The 22,213-nt window shown below is 37.9% G+C and overlaps 1 protein-coding gene across 1 annotated transcript; it reads right to left on the minus strand.

The window, feature by feature from the left end:
• Nucleotides 1-195: 195 nt before the first annotated feature.
• Nucleotides 196-21,296, minus strand: C18h5orf46 (similar to human chromosome 5 open reading frame 46). The gene is made up of 4 exons (NM_001106149.1): nt 21,142-21,296; nt 13,565-13,724; nt 10,213-10,271; nt 196-605 (listed from the first exon to the last, which is right to left on the minus strand). The coding sequence occupies exons 1-3, from the start codon at nt 21,209-21,211 to the stop codon at nt 10,214-10,216; spliced, it is 288 nt and encodes a 95-aa protein (NP_001099619.1). The 5' UTR covers nt 21,212-21,296; the 3' UTR covers nt 196-605; nt 10,213.
• Between the last annotated feature and the right edge of the window lie 917 nt (nt 21,297-22,213).

Raw genomic sequence — 22,213 nt, forward strand, 5'->3', positions numbered from 1 at the left:
AGACATTTGAATGAAAAGAAGAAGTCTAACATTTAATTCAGCAACACAGGCTATGCTGCTTGAAATATTTTGAAGGGAAAACTTTAAAAATGTGTAAAATATTGAAACTTCTTTGTATATCTTTAGAATTTAAGAACTTAGCTTTTGGAGTAAGAATTAAGTCCTTGTTCTACTACCTACTGCCTTTTTTTTTTGAAATGTGTTATTTTATCTTTTAGAGTCTGTTAACATACATGTATTGTATACATAAAGATGCCTTGAACTAGCTTTTGCACATATGTATATGTAATACATAATCTAATTTTCCCTAAATTAGAAAATGAAACACAATGTGGAAAATTGCTAGGAAAAACAAAAATCTCTATGAAGTCAGGTGTGTAATTCTAAAACTCGAAGAAGATACTTATTTTCTGACATTGCGGAAGGAGGAGGAATGCAAAGTCATGGAGCTCAAATGAATTGTATTTGGCTGAAACTGGGGCTGAATTTCCTCTGACTTGCTGGGAGATGCCTTGAAGTCTTTGTTTTCACATGACTTGTGAAACAGAACTGGATGTTCAGGATCTGGCTGTCCTTGATTTTCGTGGCTGCCAAAAGGGTGTGCCCTTCAAAATACAAATAGAGAGAACAATTGACATTCAAACGTAGCAAGTAGACTGATGACTTTCTACCTTTTCATTAGATGTTAATGCTTCTGCACTTTGAAGCACGAGAGGATTTGCGATAAAATCAAACTTCATACAAGTCTGATAAAATAATTAACTAAAGTAATAGAAAAAAGCAAAAACAATCAGGACACCGAAGCAAAGACACAAAAGGCTGCCTAAGATACATCACTTTAGCTCTGAGTGCCTGCAGAAAGAAATAGTAAAAATGGCCATTTTACCAAAGTCGATCTACAGATTCACTGCATTCCCAATCAAAATACCAATCCAATTCTTCAGAGTGTTAGAACAATTTGCAAATTCATCTGGAATAACAAAAAAACCCAGGATAGCTAAAACTATCCTCAACAATAAAAGGACTTCTGGGGGAATCACTATCCCTGAACTCAAGCAGTATTACAGAGCAATAGTGATAAAAACTGCATGGTATTGGTACAGAGACAGACAGATAGACCAGTGGAATAGAATTGAAGACCCAGAAATGAACCCACACACCTATGGTCACTTGATTTTTGACAAAGGAGCCAAAACCATCCAATGGAAAAAAGATAGCATTTTCAGCAAATGGTGCTGATTTAACTGGAGGTCAGCATGTAGAAGAATGCAGATCAGTCCATTCTTATCACCCTGTACAAAGCTTAAGTCCAAGTGGATCGAGGACCTCCACATCAAACCAGATACACTCAAATTAATAGAAGAAAAAGTGGGGAAGCATCTCAAACACATGGGCACTGGAGAAAATTTCCTGAACAAAACACCAATCGCTTATGCTCTAAGATCGAGAATCGACAAATGGGATCTCACAAAACTGCAAAGTTTCTGTAAGGCAAAGGACACTGTGGTTAGGACAAAACGGCAACCAACAGATTGGGAAAAGATCTTTACAAATCCTACAACAGATAGACAGCTTATATCCAAAATATACAAAGAACTCAAGAAGATAGAGCACAGGGAGACAAATAACGCTATTGAAAAATGGGATTCAGAGCTAAACAAAGAATTCACAATGGAGGAATGCTGAATGGCTGAGAAATAACTTAAGAAATGTTCAACATCTTTAGTCATAACGGGAATGCAAATCAAAACAACTATGAGATTTCACCTCACACCAGTGAGAATGGCTAAGATCAAAAATTCAGGTGACAGCAAATGCTGGCGAGGAGGAGGAGAAAGAGGAACACTCCTCCATTGTTGGTGGGATTGCAGGGTGGTACAACCATTCTGGAAATCAGTCTGGAGGTTCCTCAGAAAATTGGATATTGAGCTACCTGAGGACCCAGCTATACCTCTCTTGGACATAAACCCAAAAGATTTCCCAACATATAACAATGACATGTACTCCACTATGTTCATAGCAGCCTTATTTATAATAGCCAGAAGCTGGAAAGAACCCAGATGCCCTTCAACAGAGGAATGGATACAGAAAATGTGGTGCATCTACACAATGGAATATTACTCAGCTATCAAAAACAATGAGTTTATGAAATTCATAGGCAAATAGATGGAACTGGAAAATATCATCCTGAGTGAGGTAACCCAATCACAGAAAAACACACATCGTATGCATTCATTGATAAGTGGCTATTAGCCCAAATGCTTGAATTACCCTAGATGCACAGAACACATGAAACTCAAGAAGGATGACCAAAATGTCAATGCTTCATTCCTCCTTTAAAAGGGGAAGAAGAGGGCTGGAGAGATGGCTCAGCCGTTAAAGGCTAGGCTCACAACCAAAAATATAAAAGGGGAAGAAGAAAATCTTTGGCAGAGAATAGGGAGGCAAAGTTTAGAACAGAGGCAGAGGGAACACCCACTCAGAGCCTGCCCCACATGTGACCCATACGAATACAGCCACCCAATTAGATAAGATGGATGAAGCAAAGAAGTGCAGACTGACAGGAACCGGATGTAGATCTCTCCTGAGAGACACAGCCAGAATGCTGCAAATACGTAGGCGAATGCCAGCAGCAATCCACTGAACTGAGATCGAGACCCCCGTTGAAGGAATCAGAGAAAGGTCTGGAAGAACTTGAAGGGGCTTGAGACCTTATGTGAACAACAATGCCAAGCAACCAGAGCTTCCAGGGACTAAGTCACTACCCAAAGACTATACATGGACTGACCCTGGGCTCCAACCACATAGGTAGCAATGAATAGCCTAGTAAGAGCACTAGTGGAAAGGGATGCCCTTGGTCCTGCTAAGACTGAACCCCCAGTGTACGTGATTGTTGGGGGGAGGGCGGTAATGGAGGGAGGATGGGGAGGGGAACACCCATATCGAAGGGGAGGGGTAGGGGTTAGGGGGATGTTGGCCCGGAAACCGGGAAGGGGAATAATATTTGAAATGTAAATAAGAAATACTCAAGTTAATAAAGATTAAAAAAATACATCACTTTCTGCAAATAGTGATAGTTTGACTTCTTTCTTTCCAGTTGGTAAACCTTCTTTTATTGACTAATTGCTCTGGCTAGGACTTCAATTACTATACTGAATAGGAGAGAGAGAGTGTGCAGCTTTATCTAGTCCCTGACTTTAATAGGATTCCTTTAAGTTTATCTCTGTTTGATTTGATGTTGGCTACTGGTTTGCTGTATATTGCTTTTACTATGTTAAGGTATGATACTTAAATTCCTGATTTTTCCAAGTCTTTTAACATGAACGGGTATTGAATTTTGTCAAATGCTTTTTCAGCATCTAATGAAATGATCCTGTGATTTTTTTTCCTTTGAGTTTGTTTATAGAGTGGATTACATTGATGGATTTTCTTTTTTTTATTTATTTTTTTATTAACTTGAGTATTTCTTATTTACATTTCGAATGTTATTCCCTTTCCCGGTTTCCGGGCCAACATACCCCTAACCCCTACCCCTCCCCTTCGATATGGGTGTTCCCCTCCCCATCCTCCCCCCATTGCCGCCCTCCCCCCAACAGTCTAGTTCACTGGGGGTTCAGTCTTAGCAGGACCAAGGGCTTCCCCTTCCACTGGTGATCTTACTAGGATATTCATTGTTACCTATGAGGTCAGAGTCCAGGGTCAGTCCATGTATAGTTTTTAGGTAGTGGCTTAGTCCCTGGAAGCTCTAGTTGCTTGGCATTGTTGTTCATAAGGGGTCTCAAGCCCCTTCAAACTCTTCCAGTTCTTCCTCTGATTCCTTCAACGGGGGTCCTATTCTCAGTTCAGTGGTTTGCTGCTGGCATTCGCCTCTGTATTTGCTGTATTCTGGCTGTGTCTCTCAGGAGAGATCTACATCCGGCTCCTGTCTGCCTGCACTTCTTTGCTTCATCCATCTTGTCTAATTGGGTGGCTGTATATGTATGGGCCACATGTGGGGCAGGCTCTGAATGGGTGTTCCTTCTGTGTCTGTTTTAATCTTTGCCTCTCTATTCCCTGCCAAGGGTATTCTTGTTCCCCCTTTTAAAGAAGGAGTGAAGCACCATCCTTGCATCCCTGGGATGAAGCCTACTTTTTGATCATGGTGAATGACCTTTTGATGTGTTCTCGGATTTGATGTTTGAGAATTTTATTGAATATTTGTGCATCAATAATCAGAAGGGAAATTAGTCCAAAGTTCTCATTTTTGTTTTCTCTTTGTGTGGTTTAGGTATAAGTGTAATTGTGGCTTCATAGAATGAATTTGATAGTGTTCCTTCTGTTTCTATTTTGTGGAGTAGTCTGAAAAGTATTGGTATTAGGTCTTCTGTGAAAGTCTGATAGAATTCTGCACCGAACCCATCTGGTACTGAGCTCTTTTTTTTGGGTTGGGGGACTTTTAATAACTACTTAGGGATTAAGGGACTGTGTAGATGGTTTAACTCATCCTGATTTAACTTTGCTACCTGGAATCTGTCTATAAAATTGTCCATTTCCTCCAGATTTTACAGTTTTGTTGAGTATAGGCTTTTGTAGTAGAATCTGATGATTTTTTTGAGTTTCCTTAGTTTCTGTTGTTTTTATCTCCCTTTTTATTTCTGATTTTGTTAATTTGGATACTGTCTCTGTGCCCTCTGGTTAGTCTGGCTAAGGGTTTGTCTATCCTGCTGATTTTCTCAAAAAGCCCACTCCTGGTTTTCTTGATTCTTTGTATAGTTATTGTTTCTACTTGGTTGACTGCAGCCCTGAATTTGGTGTATTTGCTTCTTTTTGTTCTAGAGCTTTCAGATGTGCTGTCAAGATGCTAATGTATGCTCTCTCCAGTTTCTTTTTGAAGGCACTGCTTTCCTATTGCACTGCTTTCATCATGTCCCACAAGTTTGGGTATGTTGTGCCTTCATTTTCATTAAATTCTAAAAAGTCTTAATTTCTTTCTTTATTTCTTCCTTGACTAAGTTGTCATTGAGTAGAGCATTGTTCAGCTTCCCTGTGTATGTGGGCTTTCTGTTATTTTTGTTATTATTAAAGACCAGCCTTAGTCCATGTCTGATAGAATGCATGGGTTTATTTCAATCTTCTTGTTTCTCTTCAGGCCTGTTTTGTGATCTGTTGTATGGTCAATTTTGAAGAAAGTATCATGAGGTGATGAGGAAAAGGAATCTACAGATTCAATGCAATCTCCATTAAAATTCCAACTCAATTCTCCATAGAATTAGAAAGAACAATTTGCAAATTCATTTGGAATAACAAAAGACCCAGGATAGGGAAAACTATTTTCAACAATAAAAGAACTTCTGGGGGAATCACCAGCCCTAACTTCAAGCTGTATTACAGAGTAGTAGTGATAAAAATTATATGGTATTGGTGCAGAGACAGGCAGGTAGATCAATGGAATAGATTTGAAGACCCAGAAATGAACCCACACACCTATGGTCACTTTGACAAAGGAGCTAAAAACATCCAGTGGGAAAAAGAGAGCATTTTCAACAAATAGTGCTGGTTCCGCTGGAGGTCAGCATGAAGAAGAAGGCAAATCGAACCATTCTTATTTCCGTGTATAAAGCTCATAAAACCAGATACATTGAAACTAATAGAAGAGAAAGTGGGAGAAAGCCTCAAATTCATGGTCACAGGGAAAATTTTCCTGTACTGAACACCAATGGCTTATACTCTAAGATCAATAATATGCAAATGGAACTTCATAAAATTGCAAAGCTTCTGTAAAACAAAGGACACTATCAATAGGACAAAGTAACAACTAACAAAGTAACTAACCTGGGAAAGGGTCTTTAACAATCCTACATCTGATAGAAGGCTAATATCCAATATATACAAAGAACTAAAGAAGTTAGACTCCAGAGAATCAAATAACCCTATTAAAAATGGGCTTCAGAGCTAAACAAAGAATTCTCAACCAAGGAAAATGGAATGGCCATGAAGCATCTAAAGAGCACACAATGTACATAGTCACTGATAAGTGGATATTAGCCAAAAGGGTTGGAATATCCAAAATAAAATTCACAAACTACACGAAGCTCAAGAAGACTGAAGACCAAAGTGTGGTTGCTTCAGTCCTTCTTAAAAGGGGGAACAAAATATTTACAGGATGAAATATGGAGACAATGAATAGAGCAGAGACTGAAGTCAAGGCCACATAGAGACTGCCCCAACTTGGGATCCATCCCATATACAGTCACCAAACCCAGACAATATTGAGGATGCCAAGAAGTGCATGCTTTCAGGAGCCTGATATATCTGTGTCATGAGATGCTTTGCCAGAGCCAACCATCGGACTGAGAAATTGGTCCCCAATGGAGGAGTTAGAGAAAGAACTGAGGTAGCTGAGGGGGTTTGCAACCCCATAGAAAGAACAGCAATATCAACTAACCAGACTCCCAAGAATGCCCAGGGACTAAAACAGCAACCAAAGAGTACACATGGAGTGACCAAAGGCTCCAGTTGCATATTTTGCAGAGCGTGGCCTTGTTAGACATCAATGGGAGGAGAGGCCCTTGGTCCTGTGAAGGCTGGATGCCCCAGTGTAGGGTAATATAAGAGTGGGGAGGTGGGAGGGAGTATGTGGATGGGTGGGGGGACACCCTCATAGAAGCAGGGGGAAGGGGGATGGGATAGAGGGTTTCTGGAGGGGAAATCAGGAAAGCAGATAACATTTGAAATGTAAATAAAAAGTCCAATAAATAAAAAACATGAATAAAAAGAATGTGCAATAAAACAAATGAATAAATTTTTTAAAAAATATCACTTTCACTATGATCTGAATATTTGCAGAAGAGACACAACAATGCCATCAATCTCATGACTGGAGGAGAACAAACTGACCCAAGGAGATGCAATAGTGTGCCCAAATTTAATTCTAATAATCAACTGCACCAGAACATTCTATTTAATTTACTTATTTTCAGGTAGGACTTAGTAAATCTAAGTACAAGATTTGCATTCCAAAATAGATATTTTCTTACTACAAGTAATGTGTATCGAAATTAAAATTATTAAAGGACATTTTCATCTACTATTTCTTCTGAAGAACTTAATTATCTAATGAGATTTATCGGGCATTTTTGAGGAAAGGAGCCATATAGACAAATGTGTCATATGACTTAAGACAAAAAAAATGGAAGAAAGAAAGGAAGAAAGAAAGAAAGAAAGAAAGAAAGAAAGAAAGGAAGGAAGGAATGAAGGAAGGGAGGAAGGAAGAAAGAAAGAAAAAAGGAAGAGAACACAGCAAATCCAGTTGACTTCAAGTAATGCAGGGCAACAACAGTTAAATTTTTGGAAATCCTAAGCAAGTCACATTAGTGTTGCGGAGTTGAGGTTGAGGGGATCTCAGGTGTTCTGTTAATGGAGCACATTATTTTTCTGATCTCCATAGTGTCCTTTTTATATCTTCTTAGATTGTGTGTAGACTTATACAGTTCACCTTCTTGTAAAGACTTCATCATGCTCATCACCCCTCCTCCAGGAGCTCCTTGTTGCCTTTTCCCAAGGAATTCCCCAGGCCCTCTTATAAGTACCTAGCATTTACTTGCATGTTCTCAGGATACACTGAATCAGTGTTAGCCCAGATGATGAGCTTTCCAATGATAGATAGTACTGATGAACACACAATTGCATGGACTAAAAACAGTGATAAATGGTGTGACAATGGTGTTAAGACATTACTAAGAGCAACACAGGATGTCTATTGATCATCTATCTATCAATTATCTTTAATTGTGTATATTTTTCAAAGCATCATGTTATTACTTACTTATATACATGCGTACGTCTCTGTGTATGCATGTATGTGTTAAGGGACACCAGAGACTTGGCTACCTTGGAGCTGAAATCAGTCAATTTTGAAAGACCTTACATGGGAGCTGGGAACCAAGCAAAGGTCCGTTGAAAAGCAGTAAGCACTCATAAATTGCTAAGCTATAAATCTAGCCCCGTTATTCTATATACCTTAATTTAAGAAATAAGTAGAAGTTTGGTCACATTTTCTGAGAAACAGACATTGCTGTGAATCACTTAATTGTAAAGTGATGACTTGCTTTTGATTAAACAACACAATTACCATAGAACCAAAGCATCTCTACTACCCATTAAGTGCTATGCATAAGTAATCATGTTGTGGTCATTTAAATAGATGTTCCTTATCAAAACTTAGTTATTTATTTGCTTATTCATGGCTCCATATGGAATCATTCTTCATGGATTATGATAGCATCTAGAGTTCATTCAGAATTCTCTCTGTTCACAACTTTTTATTTTTGGTGTATATCCAAAAAAAATCTTATCATTATACTCAGGAACCATGACATTTCTCTAGTGTTTCAAATTCAAGAGAGAGAAATGAGGCCTTGGGAGATAGGGCTACCTCTTCATAGAGGTACAGACAGCAGGTGTCCATGATACAGGTTGAACTTGTACCATCATGATCTTTTCCTCCTCTTGTTGCTTCATCTACTTTATTCCTCCTACACTGAAGCCCAGATTGGTCATGCACAGATTTGGGATATGGCCACAAATGATCCCAAGTATGGAGTAGCTGCCTAAATGAAGACAAGGATTTGGGCATTTGTAACTAGAGGAAAACTTTTCCCTGAGGAGAACATAGAAACATGAACACACAATCGGTGTTTTTAGAAGGTTATCTAGCTTTGAGAGCAAGGCAGGATTATCTGTCTTAGGAATATCTTCATTACCATGCCCAAACCTTATTTCCATCCTTAAAAGCTCATGAAAGAGTAGGCTATATTCTGGGGTAATATAATAATGGCTTTCTCAGCTCACATTGGCCACACCCAAATTATGAAATGGAACCAGCAGACAAAAGGATCTTTCCCAGCGTAGATGGCCACAGAAGTTGGGAAAGGCCATGATTCTGGAGGTGTACATAAGAGGCATCAACTAATCAAGAGGGAAGTGTTTATTTTAGCATGCATTAAGGCTTAATCATTACTGTCAGCTGCTTCCTCCTAGGCCATTCTCTGCTCTCTAGTAGTGATTATGACTTAGATATAAAACACAAAATCTTGGCATGAGGTTCAAGTTCTAGTCTTTTCCTCCTTCCTTATTAATATGTCCATATCAACAATGTTCCCAAACCTTCATTTTCCCACTTGTGAAACTTAAAATAATAATGCATGTCTTTCACAGAGACTAAAAATTAGTTATATGTCCAGCACTTAAAATGGAGCAGGAACACATTTCACGTCAGGTAACTGATACTACTTTTTCATCACTAAAATGCTTTTTTTATATTTCAACATAAGTTTTCAGGACATTATTGAGTAAAAAGAATGGGTGCTCTGGGTTTTTAAACCATAAAAGAAATGTGTGTGGCAGAAAAATTGTTAGTGCTTTCTCCACGTGGTAAGCTCAGCAAATTCCACTCTTCTTATGACTACTGACTAACTGCATGCTTGCCTGGTCCTTAGATTTTACTTTAAGTGTGTGCTGCCCTCTTATTTTATAGGTGGATGTGTACAAAGCAAGCTAGACTTAGGATGTGGAATGCTCTCACAAAGGTCTAAATGTAAAAGACTTGGTCCCTAGCTTAGGGATATTTGGAATGGTTAAAAAGATTAAAGGGTGGGGACATGTACAAAGTCTTCATTCTTGAAAGTGGGATTGGAAAATGATTATGAGATTCTAGTTTGTTCCTTTTTCTTTACATGGACATGAACTGAGTTGTTCATAGGCCCCTGCTATGATGCACCGAGGTCATCACCAGCTTCTACTATGATACACTGCCTCACTATTGGCTCAAAGAAATGACACCAGTGCATTGAGATCAAAACCATGAAAACTGAGATCCCAAATCAATGATTTCTTTTTTATAATATGATTATGTCAGGTATTTGTCAAAGGACAGAAACCCAAAACCATGTTCCTAGGAGAACTGTAGCATGGATCAGAACTCTTCCCCTGACACCATACTTGGCTTCCTCCTTTAAGAGCCTAATGGGATATTGGCATATAAGATGATAACAATATAGGGATTTCAATGTAATTTTAGAAACAAATTACAACTAGAATAAAGATTAAACCAAAACCTTACCTATCTGCTTATATTTATGCTTGAGTTCCCAAAATCAAAGAATACAATTATCCAAACCTTTGTTTTCTGTGTCTACTATGCTATTTTACTTGTAAAATTTAAGTTAAAATCACCTTAGGAGGTCACTTTTGAAGGTTGCTGTCCAGGGTCACCTTCAAGTTCCATAAAACTTCTTGAAAAAGAGAAAAGAGAGAGAGAGCAGGAGTTAGGTGGAGTTACAGGAATGTTAGTGTGACCACACCTACCACGCTGTCTCATTTTTCCTTTACTTTCTTAAATTTTTTTAATTAAAAATTTTTAGTTTTTTTTTTGAAATGGAGTCTCACTTGTTCCTTAAGCTAGTGTCATACTTGTGATTCTCCAGCCTCAACCTCTCAAGTAGTCTGGGTTATAGGCCTGTGCTGCTATGTTCAAAACTAAGCCTGCCCATTACAGTTGAGGCATAATTTTCTTCTCCAGATTTTCCTACACAGCAGTCAAACAAGACCCAATATTTTAACAATAGTTCATAGTTCTCACTCAAGATGGCTCAAGAATAAACTCTTTCTTATCCCCTTTAAGACCAGAGCTGTTTTTTTTTTTGCATTGACAATACAAAGGATTATGAATTTTAAGATCCAAAATGAAAGAAGATGAAGAAATAAGCAAACCAGCAAAAGACTGAATTTTGTAATTGTAAGAGTCTGTAGCTTCTTCCTGGAGCTTGTTTTGACATTGGGTTTTAGGAAGTGATTAGGTTTGATGATTACATAAAGAATTATGGATTTCAGACTGTTGGCAGAGGATGAAAAGCTCATGAAAAAACAACGAGGATCCATGAGAATATCATCCGCGGTTCAGACCTAGGTGTCTGGTGGGAAGTATGGCAGATATAGCAGAAAGTACAAGGACATCAAGAATGGACCTTCACCATTGTATAAGCAGTGAAAATTTTTAAATGAATTTCAGAAATAATAATATATGAGCACATTTGTGGGGAATTTTTTATGACAACATGAACATATTTATACACAGACACACACACGTGTGTGTGTGTATCTGTGTGCATGTGTGTGTGTGTATTATATATGTGTGTCTGTGTGTTCACCTGTTTGCAAATGAATATATGTGATTTTAGAACCATAGGAAATCAGTTCCCATTGCTTCAATAAATCTTGAAACAAATGGAAAAAGAAGTCATGTTTATTCAGTTTCTTCTCAGTATAGATATATGTAGTACCTGTTATGTACTAGACAACCTATTTAGGCATCTGGTATATTAGGATAAATAAGCAAATTTTTCACATTGAGAATCCCCCAACATCTCTTTCCCTTTGAATCAAATCTCACTCTGTCCTTTAAGAACTGTGTTAAAGTTCACATTGGCCCCAAACATTTTGCTATGGGTATTAGTCCCATCGCTTACTCTGGAAGTCAATCTTAATATTCACATAGAATTTATCTTGCTAGTCATTTGGGTTGCGTGATTGTATGAGCTTATGTTATCTAACCTTAAAGACTGAAGTTCTGCGGAGAAGCAATTTATGATCTATATCTGGTTTTAAACAATTTTCACATCAACTTTTCACATGCTCAGAACCTAGCAATGCATTTTTGGAAGCTTCCTCTCATGCTGCACCTCAGCAGCATCATGGTCTTCCTTTGTAAACGGACTCTGCAACAGTTTACATCCTGACTCTCTCCTCATCTAGATTCTTCTCATGGACAAGGAATGGTTTGCTTTTAAACAAAGACCCTTCATGTTTTCATATTCAATTTTTAGTACATGGATTTCAGGTATAATCTGTGTGATTATATACTAATTTTCTGACACCCTGGGAAAGATGCTATAATATTATAGTGGACTAGATAGGCTTATTTGGTTTCTTTTTTCATTAAGCTACATGATTAAAAATAATTTTATAATGCCGTAAGTAATATTACACCATCTGAAAGCAAAGTGACAGAGGACAATGTGTAAGAAAGGGGAGAATAGTAAGAAGAGAATGATAGAATGGTTTTCTAAGGAGGAAGTTGAAGATAAGCTACGGGACCTAACCATGGTCATGAGAATACATAGAGCATTTCAGGTAGAAGGGAGCATTTATGCAACACTAAAGCCTGATCTCATCCAAAGCTCTAGTAGCACAAAGGAGGAATCAGCTCGGAACATGACACAGACAAGAAGGTAACATTTCTGAGATGAGATCTTACAAGTCTCAAGTGGAACAGATAGCAAATGTACAACCGCAAATTTTGCATTTTGCATAAGGGGACTTCTCTAGTGAAAGAGAACAAAGGGGTAATTATTCTGCCTCTTTGCTTTGATATGTTTTCTATGTGATATTTTAGCTATTTATTTTATTTTGCATACATTGAATGTTTTACTTATTAGTTTTCTTATTACTTTCCTTCTTGCTTCTGTTAATAATGAGGAGGCAGCAGATGAAAATATAACTTCCATAAAAGGAATGTAATAGTAAAATAAAATTTCTTTGAGTTTTAACATGTGGAGAAAATCATATGCAGAACACCATACAACCAACTGCATTGACTTAAGCATATCAAAGATTACAAGACAAGCCTCAACTACTCCTTTATAATGAATCTTTATTTATTGTTTGTTGAGTATAATAAGCCATGAATATCCCAGGAAAACATAAGAATTCATATTTAAATAAAATATGAACATAATTTTAAAGCTTCGTAGAACTTTATAGCCCAGGTATGTAGTTGAGCACTTTGCTAGGTATGACTTTCATATCAGAATTACCCAGAAAGCTTGTTTAAAACTGCACCCTCAGCCTTGCTTTTTGGTACACATGGTATGGATTATAGGAAGAGTAATTCAAACAATTATCCACTGTATTTTAAAGATGATAAATAATAAGTCAGTCTCCTCAAACTCTGCTTAGGTGTCTATGTAAACACAAATTTAAAAAATAGCAGCTATCAGGGAACAGAGTGAAAGAAGTATGAAGAATAAGGAGAGGTCATGTGACATCCAAGGTATATCAAATCCAGGAAGTATTAGGAAACAGACTGAGAACATTAGAAGGACTCTGGGAGGGATCATCCTTCATGGTGGCGAACACACTAATCCTGAGAGTTCTGCAGCTCATGTCTAATGAGAGATTATTGGTTACTTTATCTAGCCTACATGAGCTACTCAAACTCAAAGTCAAACACAGCACTCATAATAATCATTATCAGGACCAAAACTTGTCTTCCATGTTTTGGTTCTGCCTTCTGCCTTCTTATTATGGCCCCAAGATTTTAAAGGGTTATGATTAGGATAACAACAAAGCACACTCCAACAAGAAAAATTCAGGGCAATTCATTCACAATTAAATGTAACTTAAGGTAGTGTGACTTCTTTTCTTCAATAAAATTTAATGAATGCATTTGTTCCATTTCACTGATTTTCAGGAGTGTGATCATTATCTACAATGAATCTAGCAAAACAAGGTTTGTCTCAGTGCTTACGATCCCCTGGACATGGAGCGAAGGATGAAGTCCACTGCATTCTCAATGATCTCCGAACCCAGGATGCTTAAGAATTTGGGGAACCCTGGCTCTGGATTTTTAGAGTCATCAGGCTTGTCTGATTTCTCATCTAGGTGGTCATTATCATTTGGGTTGTCATCTGCAAACAAAAAATAAACAGAAAATAATGTCAGATGTGATTCTTAGCAACAAAAAGGGAAAATGTTTCTCACGTAGAAGCCCTTGAACTCCTTAGTATCCACATGGTACCAAGTTATGCCATTAGTTACATCTTCCAGACTTTACGATATTATCTCATTCAAGTATAATCTTTAAAAAGTTTCTGTTTCCTAGCTAATTCTGGATGTGTCCTGGTATCCAGTCAACCTATTAGGCTAAAATGTTAAAGAAAACTGCCTTCTCTCAGTAGTCATCAAATGCTGAAGAGTTCCTCAGCCAGTGTAGGGTTTAATATCAGGCTGCCCCCTTCTATGATGAGATTTTACTTTGCAGGGCTTGTGAAGGTCTTGTGCATGCTGTCACAACTCTTGTGAATTCATGTGTATCTTCCCTGGTGTGTTGGAAAAACAATGTTTTCTGATGTTATCGACCACTTCTGGCTTTTACAATCTTTCCACCTCCTCCTCCACGATAATCCTTGAACCTTAGGGAACAATAATGTGATATGAATGTCTAATTTTGGATTGAACACTCCACTGTCTTGTTCTCTGCCATGTTGGAGGGTGTCCCTGTGTTAATTGCCATCTGTTGCAAGTAGCGGCTTCTCTGATGAACATGGACAGATGCTCTTACTTACAGGTACAACAATTAGTAGCATTAAGGAGATAGCTCATGTAGCTAATATCAGGCTTGAGAGACAGAAAATAGAGGTGTTCAGTGCCATAGAGGTCACTAGTGTTTCCGTGTGATTTCTGTGCCAACGATCATGGAAATAGGGAAAATAAAATCTTCATGGTTAGTTTCCCTGGGCACATACCTCTAACAGGAAGTTCACACATACTGTGTTCTTTTAGCATCACAATTCTATGAGATATGAAAATTACTAAGCCAATATGAAGTTGAAGAAATGAAGTTAGACAGAGATTTCAAAACTGCTTCTCAGAGAAAGAATTACTAGGTTATAGAAATATTATCAAGTGCCATGTTTGTCTGATATCAAAATCTAGATTTGAACAGTATTCTGGGATTAAACTGTACTCTTTGCAGGAAAAGAATGTAACTTTTACTTTTTATGAGAGTGAACAGAAGATAAAAATGTTAGGTATTTTTGTTATTTTTATACCATTATTTGGCTTATAAGCAATGATTTTACAAATGCAGTATAATTTTTCTCCCTAGGAAATGATTTGAGATATGCACATTTTAGCTTTTTGGATGGAGAAATTGATAGTGTTTGGGGGTCAGAAGGCTGTGCAAAATCAAGAGAAAGCAGCAACTCAAAGAATGACTATAGGACTCATTTATCTAGTACATCATCAGCCATGATGGAGGATGCAAAAGTATCCTGGGATGCTCATGGTCATTTTCATGAGATGAAAAGGCCTTGAAGAATGGTATAACTCCAGTGGGTTGCCTTCTCTCTGACCTCTGATAATAGGATAAGATAGGACCTTTCTGTTTTTCTTTCATTAACAGCACTATAGTATGACCAGACTCTACCTAAAATTAATTGATGCCTTGTTCATTTTTAGTTAAATATCAATTTATTTTGAGGATAAGACTGATAAATGCAATATGGGATGAAATTACATTAACAATAATTCATTGCCTGGTTGAGAGCCTGTAGAGATCATATCCAGTAGATAGGCATGGCCATAGGTTCAAGGATAGGGCCATTCACCTATCTCAAAAGTATTATTCTAGAATTACTCCTGTCAAAGTAAATTCAAGGACAAAGAGTGGACCAGAGACTGAAGGAAAGGTCATCCAGAGACTGCCCTACCTAGGGTTCCTCCCCATCTGCAGACACTAAACCCTAACACTATTGTTGATGCCAAGAAACACTTGCTGTTAGGAGCCTAGTATACCTGTCCCCTGAGAAGCTGTACCAGAGCCTGACCAATACAGATGCGAATGCACACAGTCAACCATCAGACTGAGCATGGGGACCCCAATGGAGGAGAAAGGGGAAGAATTGAAGGAGCTGAAGAGGTTTGCAACCCCATAGGAAGGACAACAATAGCAACCAACCAGACTCCAAGAGCTCTCAGGGACAAAACTACCAACCAAAAAGTACACATGGAGGGACCCATGGCTCCACCTGCATATGTAGCAGAGGGTTGCCTTACCTGGCATCAATGGGTAGAGAGTCCCTTGGTCCTGTGGAGGCCCCAGTGTAGGGGAAAGCTAGGCCGCTAAGGCAGAAGTAGGTGGGTGGGTAGGTACAGTAATATCCTCATAGAAACAGGGGGACAGGGAAGAGGAAAGGGAGTTTTTGGAGGAGAAACTGGGAAGACAAATTACACTTGAAATGTAAATAAATAAATAACCAATAAAAAAGAAAATTGAAATTCATAAAATATTCGTTTCAATATTTTTTTACCGAAGCAACTACAAGTGCTAGAAAAATGAATTTTAGAATATTTCATTTAGTTGGAGTGATCTCTTTTGTTTAAACCAGAAAAATCTACTTTGTTGCTCATTCTAGAAGTTTATAAAATTTAAGATCAATACTAAGCATTATTTGTATAAAACCTTTATAAAGACACATGAGAATGTCTTGTATATACACTGCGTGCTCACTACAAGCTTCAACTCCTTAACACTTCAGCTGTAGCCTCAGTTGGAGAGTGTCTAGCCACCCCTCTTCTGGGGCTGACAAATGATGAAAAAATGTGCAATCTGTGTTATATTCAAAAATAGAAACTATTAGTAAAAATGGCATTGGGGGTTGTAAGTATTTGTAATTTACTCTGCTTAATGAAATTTAACAGACTTCTTATTCTAAGTCTTCTAACAGACAACAATCAGCGATCCAATCATTCAGCAGTGGAGTTTTTCACTTAGACCATACTTTGGTTTGGGGTAGCTTCTTTCAGAGTGGAGCATATACTATAGAGCCTTTCACTTGAGTGTTCAAATAAAGATGGTGACTTTCTCATAGAGGTCACAACCAAAGTACCCAGATGGGTTTATGTTCACTCTGAGAAGAAGCAGTAGACTCCTTTTGTGGGGTTTCTGCCATGCAGTGCTGTGTTAGCATATCCTCACTGACCTATATCCTTATCCTACTACAAGATGTGACCACAGTTTCTAGAGAAGAACTGAGATGCTCTAGGAAATTAGACAGTTCACCTAAAATCTCTCAGGAAAAAGTGACTGAGCCAGTGTATGAATTCCATCTGACTCCAGGACACATGATCTTCGCATTACCTCCATAGAAATGGTTCTCTGATAAGATATGTGTAAAGCAAAAGTTCCCAGCACAAAGTAAGGGCCCCTCCCTTTCAATACAATAACACTTTTACACACTCTTAGTGTAATACTAACTACTAGCTTTTCACCACCCAAAGAGCCAGGGCTTAGAGTATGGAATGCTGGGAGTTACTCTGAGTATTTGGGTCACATGCATATTCATCAGTATTAATGTATGCTGTGCCACTTGGTTTAAGGTTCTACAACCTTATTTTTCTTTTTGCTTTCAGCAAAATATTCGTCATGCTCTTTTGTAAATCACACTTAACTACTGTATTTCAGTTTCTTCATTGGAATGTTGCTAGGATGAAAAATATTATATATATTGCTCATGTATTCATACGTGTATGAATATATACATATCATGATATCATAGTGTATATACCACCTATCGCAGAATCAGACCCAGAATAAGTTAACAGCAATTTATCCATGGTATTATTAGTGTTATTACTAATAATAGCAAAACATCTATAATAACTTCATTTTCTTTAACATTTTAGAATATTATACAAATTTAAAATGCTATTGGAAAGCCCAGAAAGCTCAACTCATAAAGTCCAATATGATCTCTTTTAAAATCTAATAAAAAGTAGGCTTTATTTACATTGAGTATTCAGCTGACTTTCTTAACTAAATGTGATCATAAAATTTTGAGCAAATAAGAAATATACATTTTACAAAGATTATAAAAGCAAGTTTATTTTATCTGGTAACATCAATAGTTACGTTATTTTTTAAAAGACTTTTTATGTATCTATTTACTATATTGTGCATATAAGTTACCATATCTGCATGTACAACTTCATGCTAGAAGAGAGCATCAGATCACACTGGGGATTGAATCCAAGACCTCTAGGAGAGCAGACAGTGCTTTTAGCCACTAAGCCCTCTCTCTAGCCCCTAATTTTGCTATTTTATAAGCAAAGAAATTAACACTTTAAACTGTTCTTATTTAACCAGTTTCAGATGTTATTAGGTGACCTGAGAATTGTCTTTAGAACTTAAATTTCACCCTTCCCATCTCTGTGTTGATAACTTTAGAAGCAGAGTCGATATAGACACCTTCATGTGCTCCTCTGCCATAATTCTTTTGCATTGTTTATCTGGGTTTCTTATTGGTGATCTGGAACTGTGAGTTCTGCTAGCTTACACATGAAGGTTCCTGTTGCCAAGGACCTGCTTTTTGCAATACCCCAAACACAGATACGTCAAGAATTCATAGTCTTCTGCAGACAAAAATGTTGAATTGCTAAATAAGAATGCTGCATGCACCCTCAGTCCCCTGTGTGTCTCCTCCATTGAAGGAATCAGAGAAAGGACTGAAAGAGCTTGAAGGGGCTCAAGATTCCATATGAACAACAATGCCAACCAACCAGAGCTTCCAGGGACTACTAAGCCACTACCCAAAGACTATACATGGACTGACCCTGGGCTCCAACCTCATAGGTAGCAATGAATAGCCTAGTAAGAGCACCAGTGGAAGGGGAAGCCCTTGGTCCTGCCAAGACTGAAACCCCAGTGAACATGATTGTTGGGGGGAGGGCGGTAATGGAGGGAGGATGGGGAGAAGAACATCCAGAGAGAAGGGGAGGGGAAGGGGTTAGGGGATGTTGGGAAGGGGCATAACAATCGAAATGTAAATAAGAAACACCCAAGTTAATAAAGATGAAAAAAATAAAAGAAATAATTAAGAAAAAAGAAATATGTGCTTAGTAGCAGTGAGAATAACTAAGAAACTTGGATTTCACAATAAGAAGGCACTTTCACTTGTGCCTGCACTAAAAATGCTTGCCCTCTGCAAGTTTCATTTACTAATCTATACCAACCAAGGACAATGAGAAAATGGAATGTTTATTTAGTAGGGTTATTATGAAAGCCAATTAAGATTATACATGATTTCAGAATGGGAAAGAAAACTAAAAAGATTAAGTAAGTTATGGAGGTCTGGGTAAATTGCATAGGATATGGAAAGGATAAGGCTTAAAATACACACACACACACACACACACACACACACACACACAAAACTCTAATTTCACTATGTTGATATCAAATTTCTACTTAAATCAATGGGATTCTCTTATTAATATGTTTTCCTGGTATTAGTTACAAATACTGCCTTAAAAGAAAAATCATATGTCTAATGAAAGTTTATATAAATTTTATGTTTTGAGTTAAATTTTGTCTAAATATTACCCAGTAGTTAAAAATAGCAAACTGATATAACTGAACTTCTGAGTGTTCAACCACTTCACATTTGGTGTACTGTGGAGGCCTATAATGCGGATAGAAAAATATAAAGTGACAACGCTTTGCTACTTGCCCTCCAAGGAAACTAGGTCGCAGGGGACATCTCTGGACATCCTGTAGCTCTGAAGAGTCTCTTGTCCTGTTGCTCAGGGCAGCCATGGAGACAAAACTGAATGTTATATAACCATTGACTGATCTACAAACAGGAGGATCAGCACAGAAGAAAAACCTTCCTTAGTACCTCCAAGTGAAGCCATGGTCAAGCCAGGCCTTTGATGTTTTCATAGCAGATTAGACAAGTGGTACAAGGAAGACCAAAGGAGAGTGGACAGGAGTTCCTTGGGTTCTCAAGAGACCACTGACGATCAGAACCAATAAAATAATTCTTGTTTTTCCTTCTCTTTTACATCTCTTTCAAGGCAATAGTCAAGGATGTTCTTTCCTCACTAAACATAGTTTTTATGAAATTATCAATGCCTCTTTAGGGTCTTTCAGATAGACCTACTGAATTGGTTCCCCAACTGCCATGTCCAGCACACTCTTCCACTATAAGAAACCATATTGGTCATTGCCATACTTCTATAAAAGCACTTAGACTTACTTCTTATGGAGGGCGATTAATGGGAACAGGAGGTAAAAATTGGCTATGCATCTTAGGGTAAAAGAACCTATGCATACTCAGTTCTTTCTCCACTAAAAGAAATGTATTTGGATCACTTAGCAACCTTGTCTTTTGCAGAGACCAAAGATACTGGAGGGATTTGGTGGGAGGGGTGTCTCTGATACCTGATAAGGTTCCTACATGATTTTAAGGTTAATGGGTAGTCTTAGAGTAGCAATAAAGCAATAAAGGCCTATGAGCGTAAGACCCCTCTTGGTGAAGAGAATAGTTATCTGGTTGGGGGAAGATCTAACATCCACTTGTGCCAGATTAGTTACCTGGCTAAAGTATCACCCTTCACAAAGAAGGAAGGCCGCTCACCTTAAGCCATGCTAATAGATAGGTGTAATAATTATCACCTTAATGAGATACTGTACCTTTCTTTCCCAGAATTCCCACCCCTAGCACAGTAGCTTACTAGGTTGCAGCCAGATGGCTTGGTGACTCTGCTAGGTTGTCTGAACTACTCATTTATGCAACTCATTAGTTTAACTATTCATCTTTTTCTATGTCTACATGAAGCATGCACCTTCCCATATCACTTTAGATTTTTCTGATACTATGGGCCTTCTTTAATACCTTCTTTAAGTTGACTCTGCCATGTGTCTGTCTGCCACAGACACATGGTAACTCAAATAACATTACTTATTTTTCCACAGCTAAGCCACTGCTGAGAAATACAAACTGCCTAAGGTGTTTTTCTTTTAAACGCTAATAAATCTGTCCTTAAACTTGAAAAAAAAATATCATACATGATAACAATAATGTTTAATATTCTTTGGTGATTATTATTAACCAGGCACTATTCTAAACCATTGTCTCCTTACTTTTCATGATGAATCTGTGAGACTGTCAACAACTAGTTTTCCCTTATTTGTTTGACATCTACAGGTATTAAATATCATGCCTTAATTTATACTTCTCATCAGTGATCTTCGTCATCATTGAACATTATTAGTTACAATCATCCAAACTCCCCACAAATATTTCTCAAGGAATGTAATGGAATGAAATAGTGTCACCTGCATTTACTGAGAATGGAGGATACAACAAAAATTAAGCTTAATAAAACTGCTTTCTGTATTAGATGTGTTTCTAACCACCCAGGCCAGTGTTCCTTCTGTGGTGCCAAAATGCCCCTCCCCTTCAGTGTTTTGGATCAGTGTCAGCTTCCACCCATCACAACTAACTATGGCCAAGTTTCTGGGCTGTGATCAGAAACACTTACCTGCCCAGCATGTCAGGATTAGGGCACTCAGTCCCAGGACAACCATCAGGCGAAGAACTGAGACAGCCATTCCTGTTGTCCTGGGTATTGGTGCAGATAAGTTGCGTAGATGCACCTGAAGCTTTGCTCAATTTATAGGACAGTTGGGATGACATCATCTGCTGTGAAATTCAGGCTATTGCACAAGACATCTGCATGGCTTGCTCTGACATCTCTACCAATGAGCTCTGCCCTGTCTTTCAAAATCAAAGCGATTGAGTTTCATTTTTTTCCACCCACTTCTCCATTTTCTCTTGTTCCACTCCTAACAAGCTCCCATCAATTTTCCTATCATATGTGACCTTTTGTCTTTACTCCTATTTTGTCATTATGTTTCTTGTTCCCTTCTTAGGGTTGCCTATCAAGTTCCATAGTGGATCGCACTCTCATAACTTCTCATTTACATTTATGCAAATATATGTTAGGGTTTGCATATGTTACAGAACATTTGATTTTGTCTCCTTGAAATTAGAACACCATTTTAATGTAATATTCTCCAGCCTTTTCCACCCTCAAGAAACTTTATAATTTCATTTTTCTTAGCAGGTTAATAAAATCACACACACACACACACACACACACACACACACACACACACACATATGGCATATTTTCTTTTCCCAGATATTACAAATAGTGCAGCAGCAAACATGGAGGTCCACATTCCTCTGTGGTAGAAGATACAGTCTTTCGAGAGTATGCCAAAGAAGAGTACAGCTAAGCCATATGGTAGGTCTACTCATTTTGTTGAGAAGCCTTCATATCGACTGCATTGGTTTGTAGTCCCACAAACAGTGGATAAGGATTTCTCTTTCTCCATGACCTTATCACTCACTGTTGTCACTTGTTGTCCTGGCCACAGTCAAATTGACTGTGATGAGATAGAATATTAATGTGGCTTATATTTGTATTTGCCTAACGGTTGAGGATGTTGAATTTTTTTTTCTGTGATGACACATTCTCTTTTATTGGGTATTTTATATATTTACATTTCAAATGTTATCCTCTCCTCTCCCATACCCCCTACCCCTGC

The sequence above is a fragment of the Rattus norvegicus genome, chromosome 18, assembly GCF_036323735.1.
Source record: "Rattus norvegicus strain BN/NHsdMcwi chromosome 18, GRCr8, whole genome shotgun sequence".
Taxonomy (NCBI): Eukaryota; Metazoa; Chordata; class Mammalia; order Rodentia; family Muridae; genus Rattus; species Rattus norvegicus.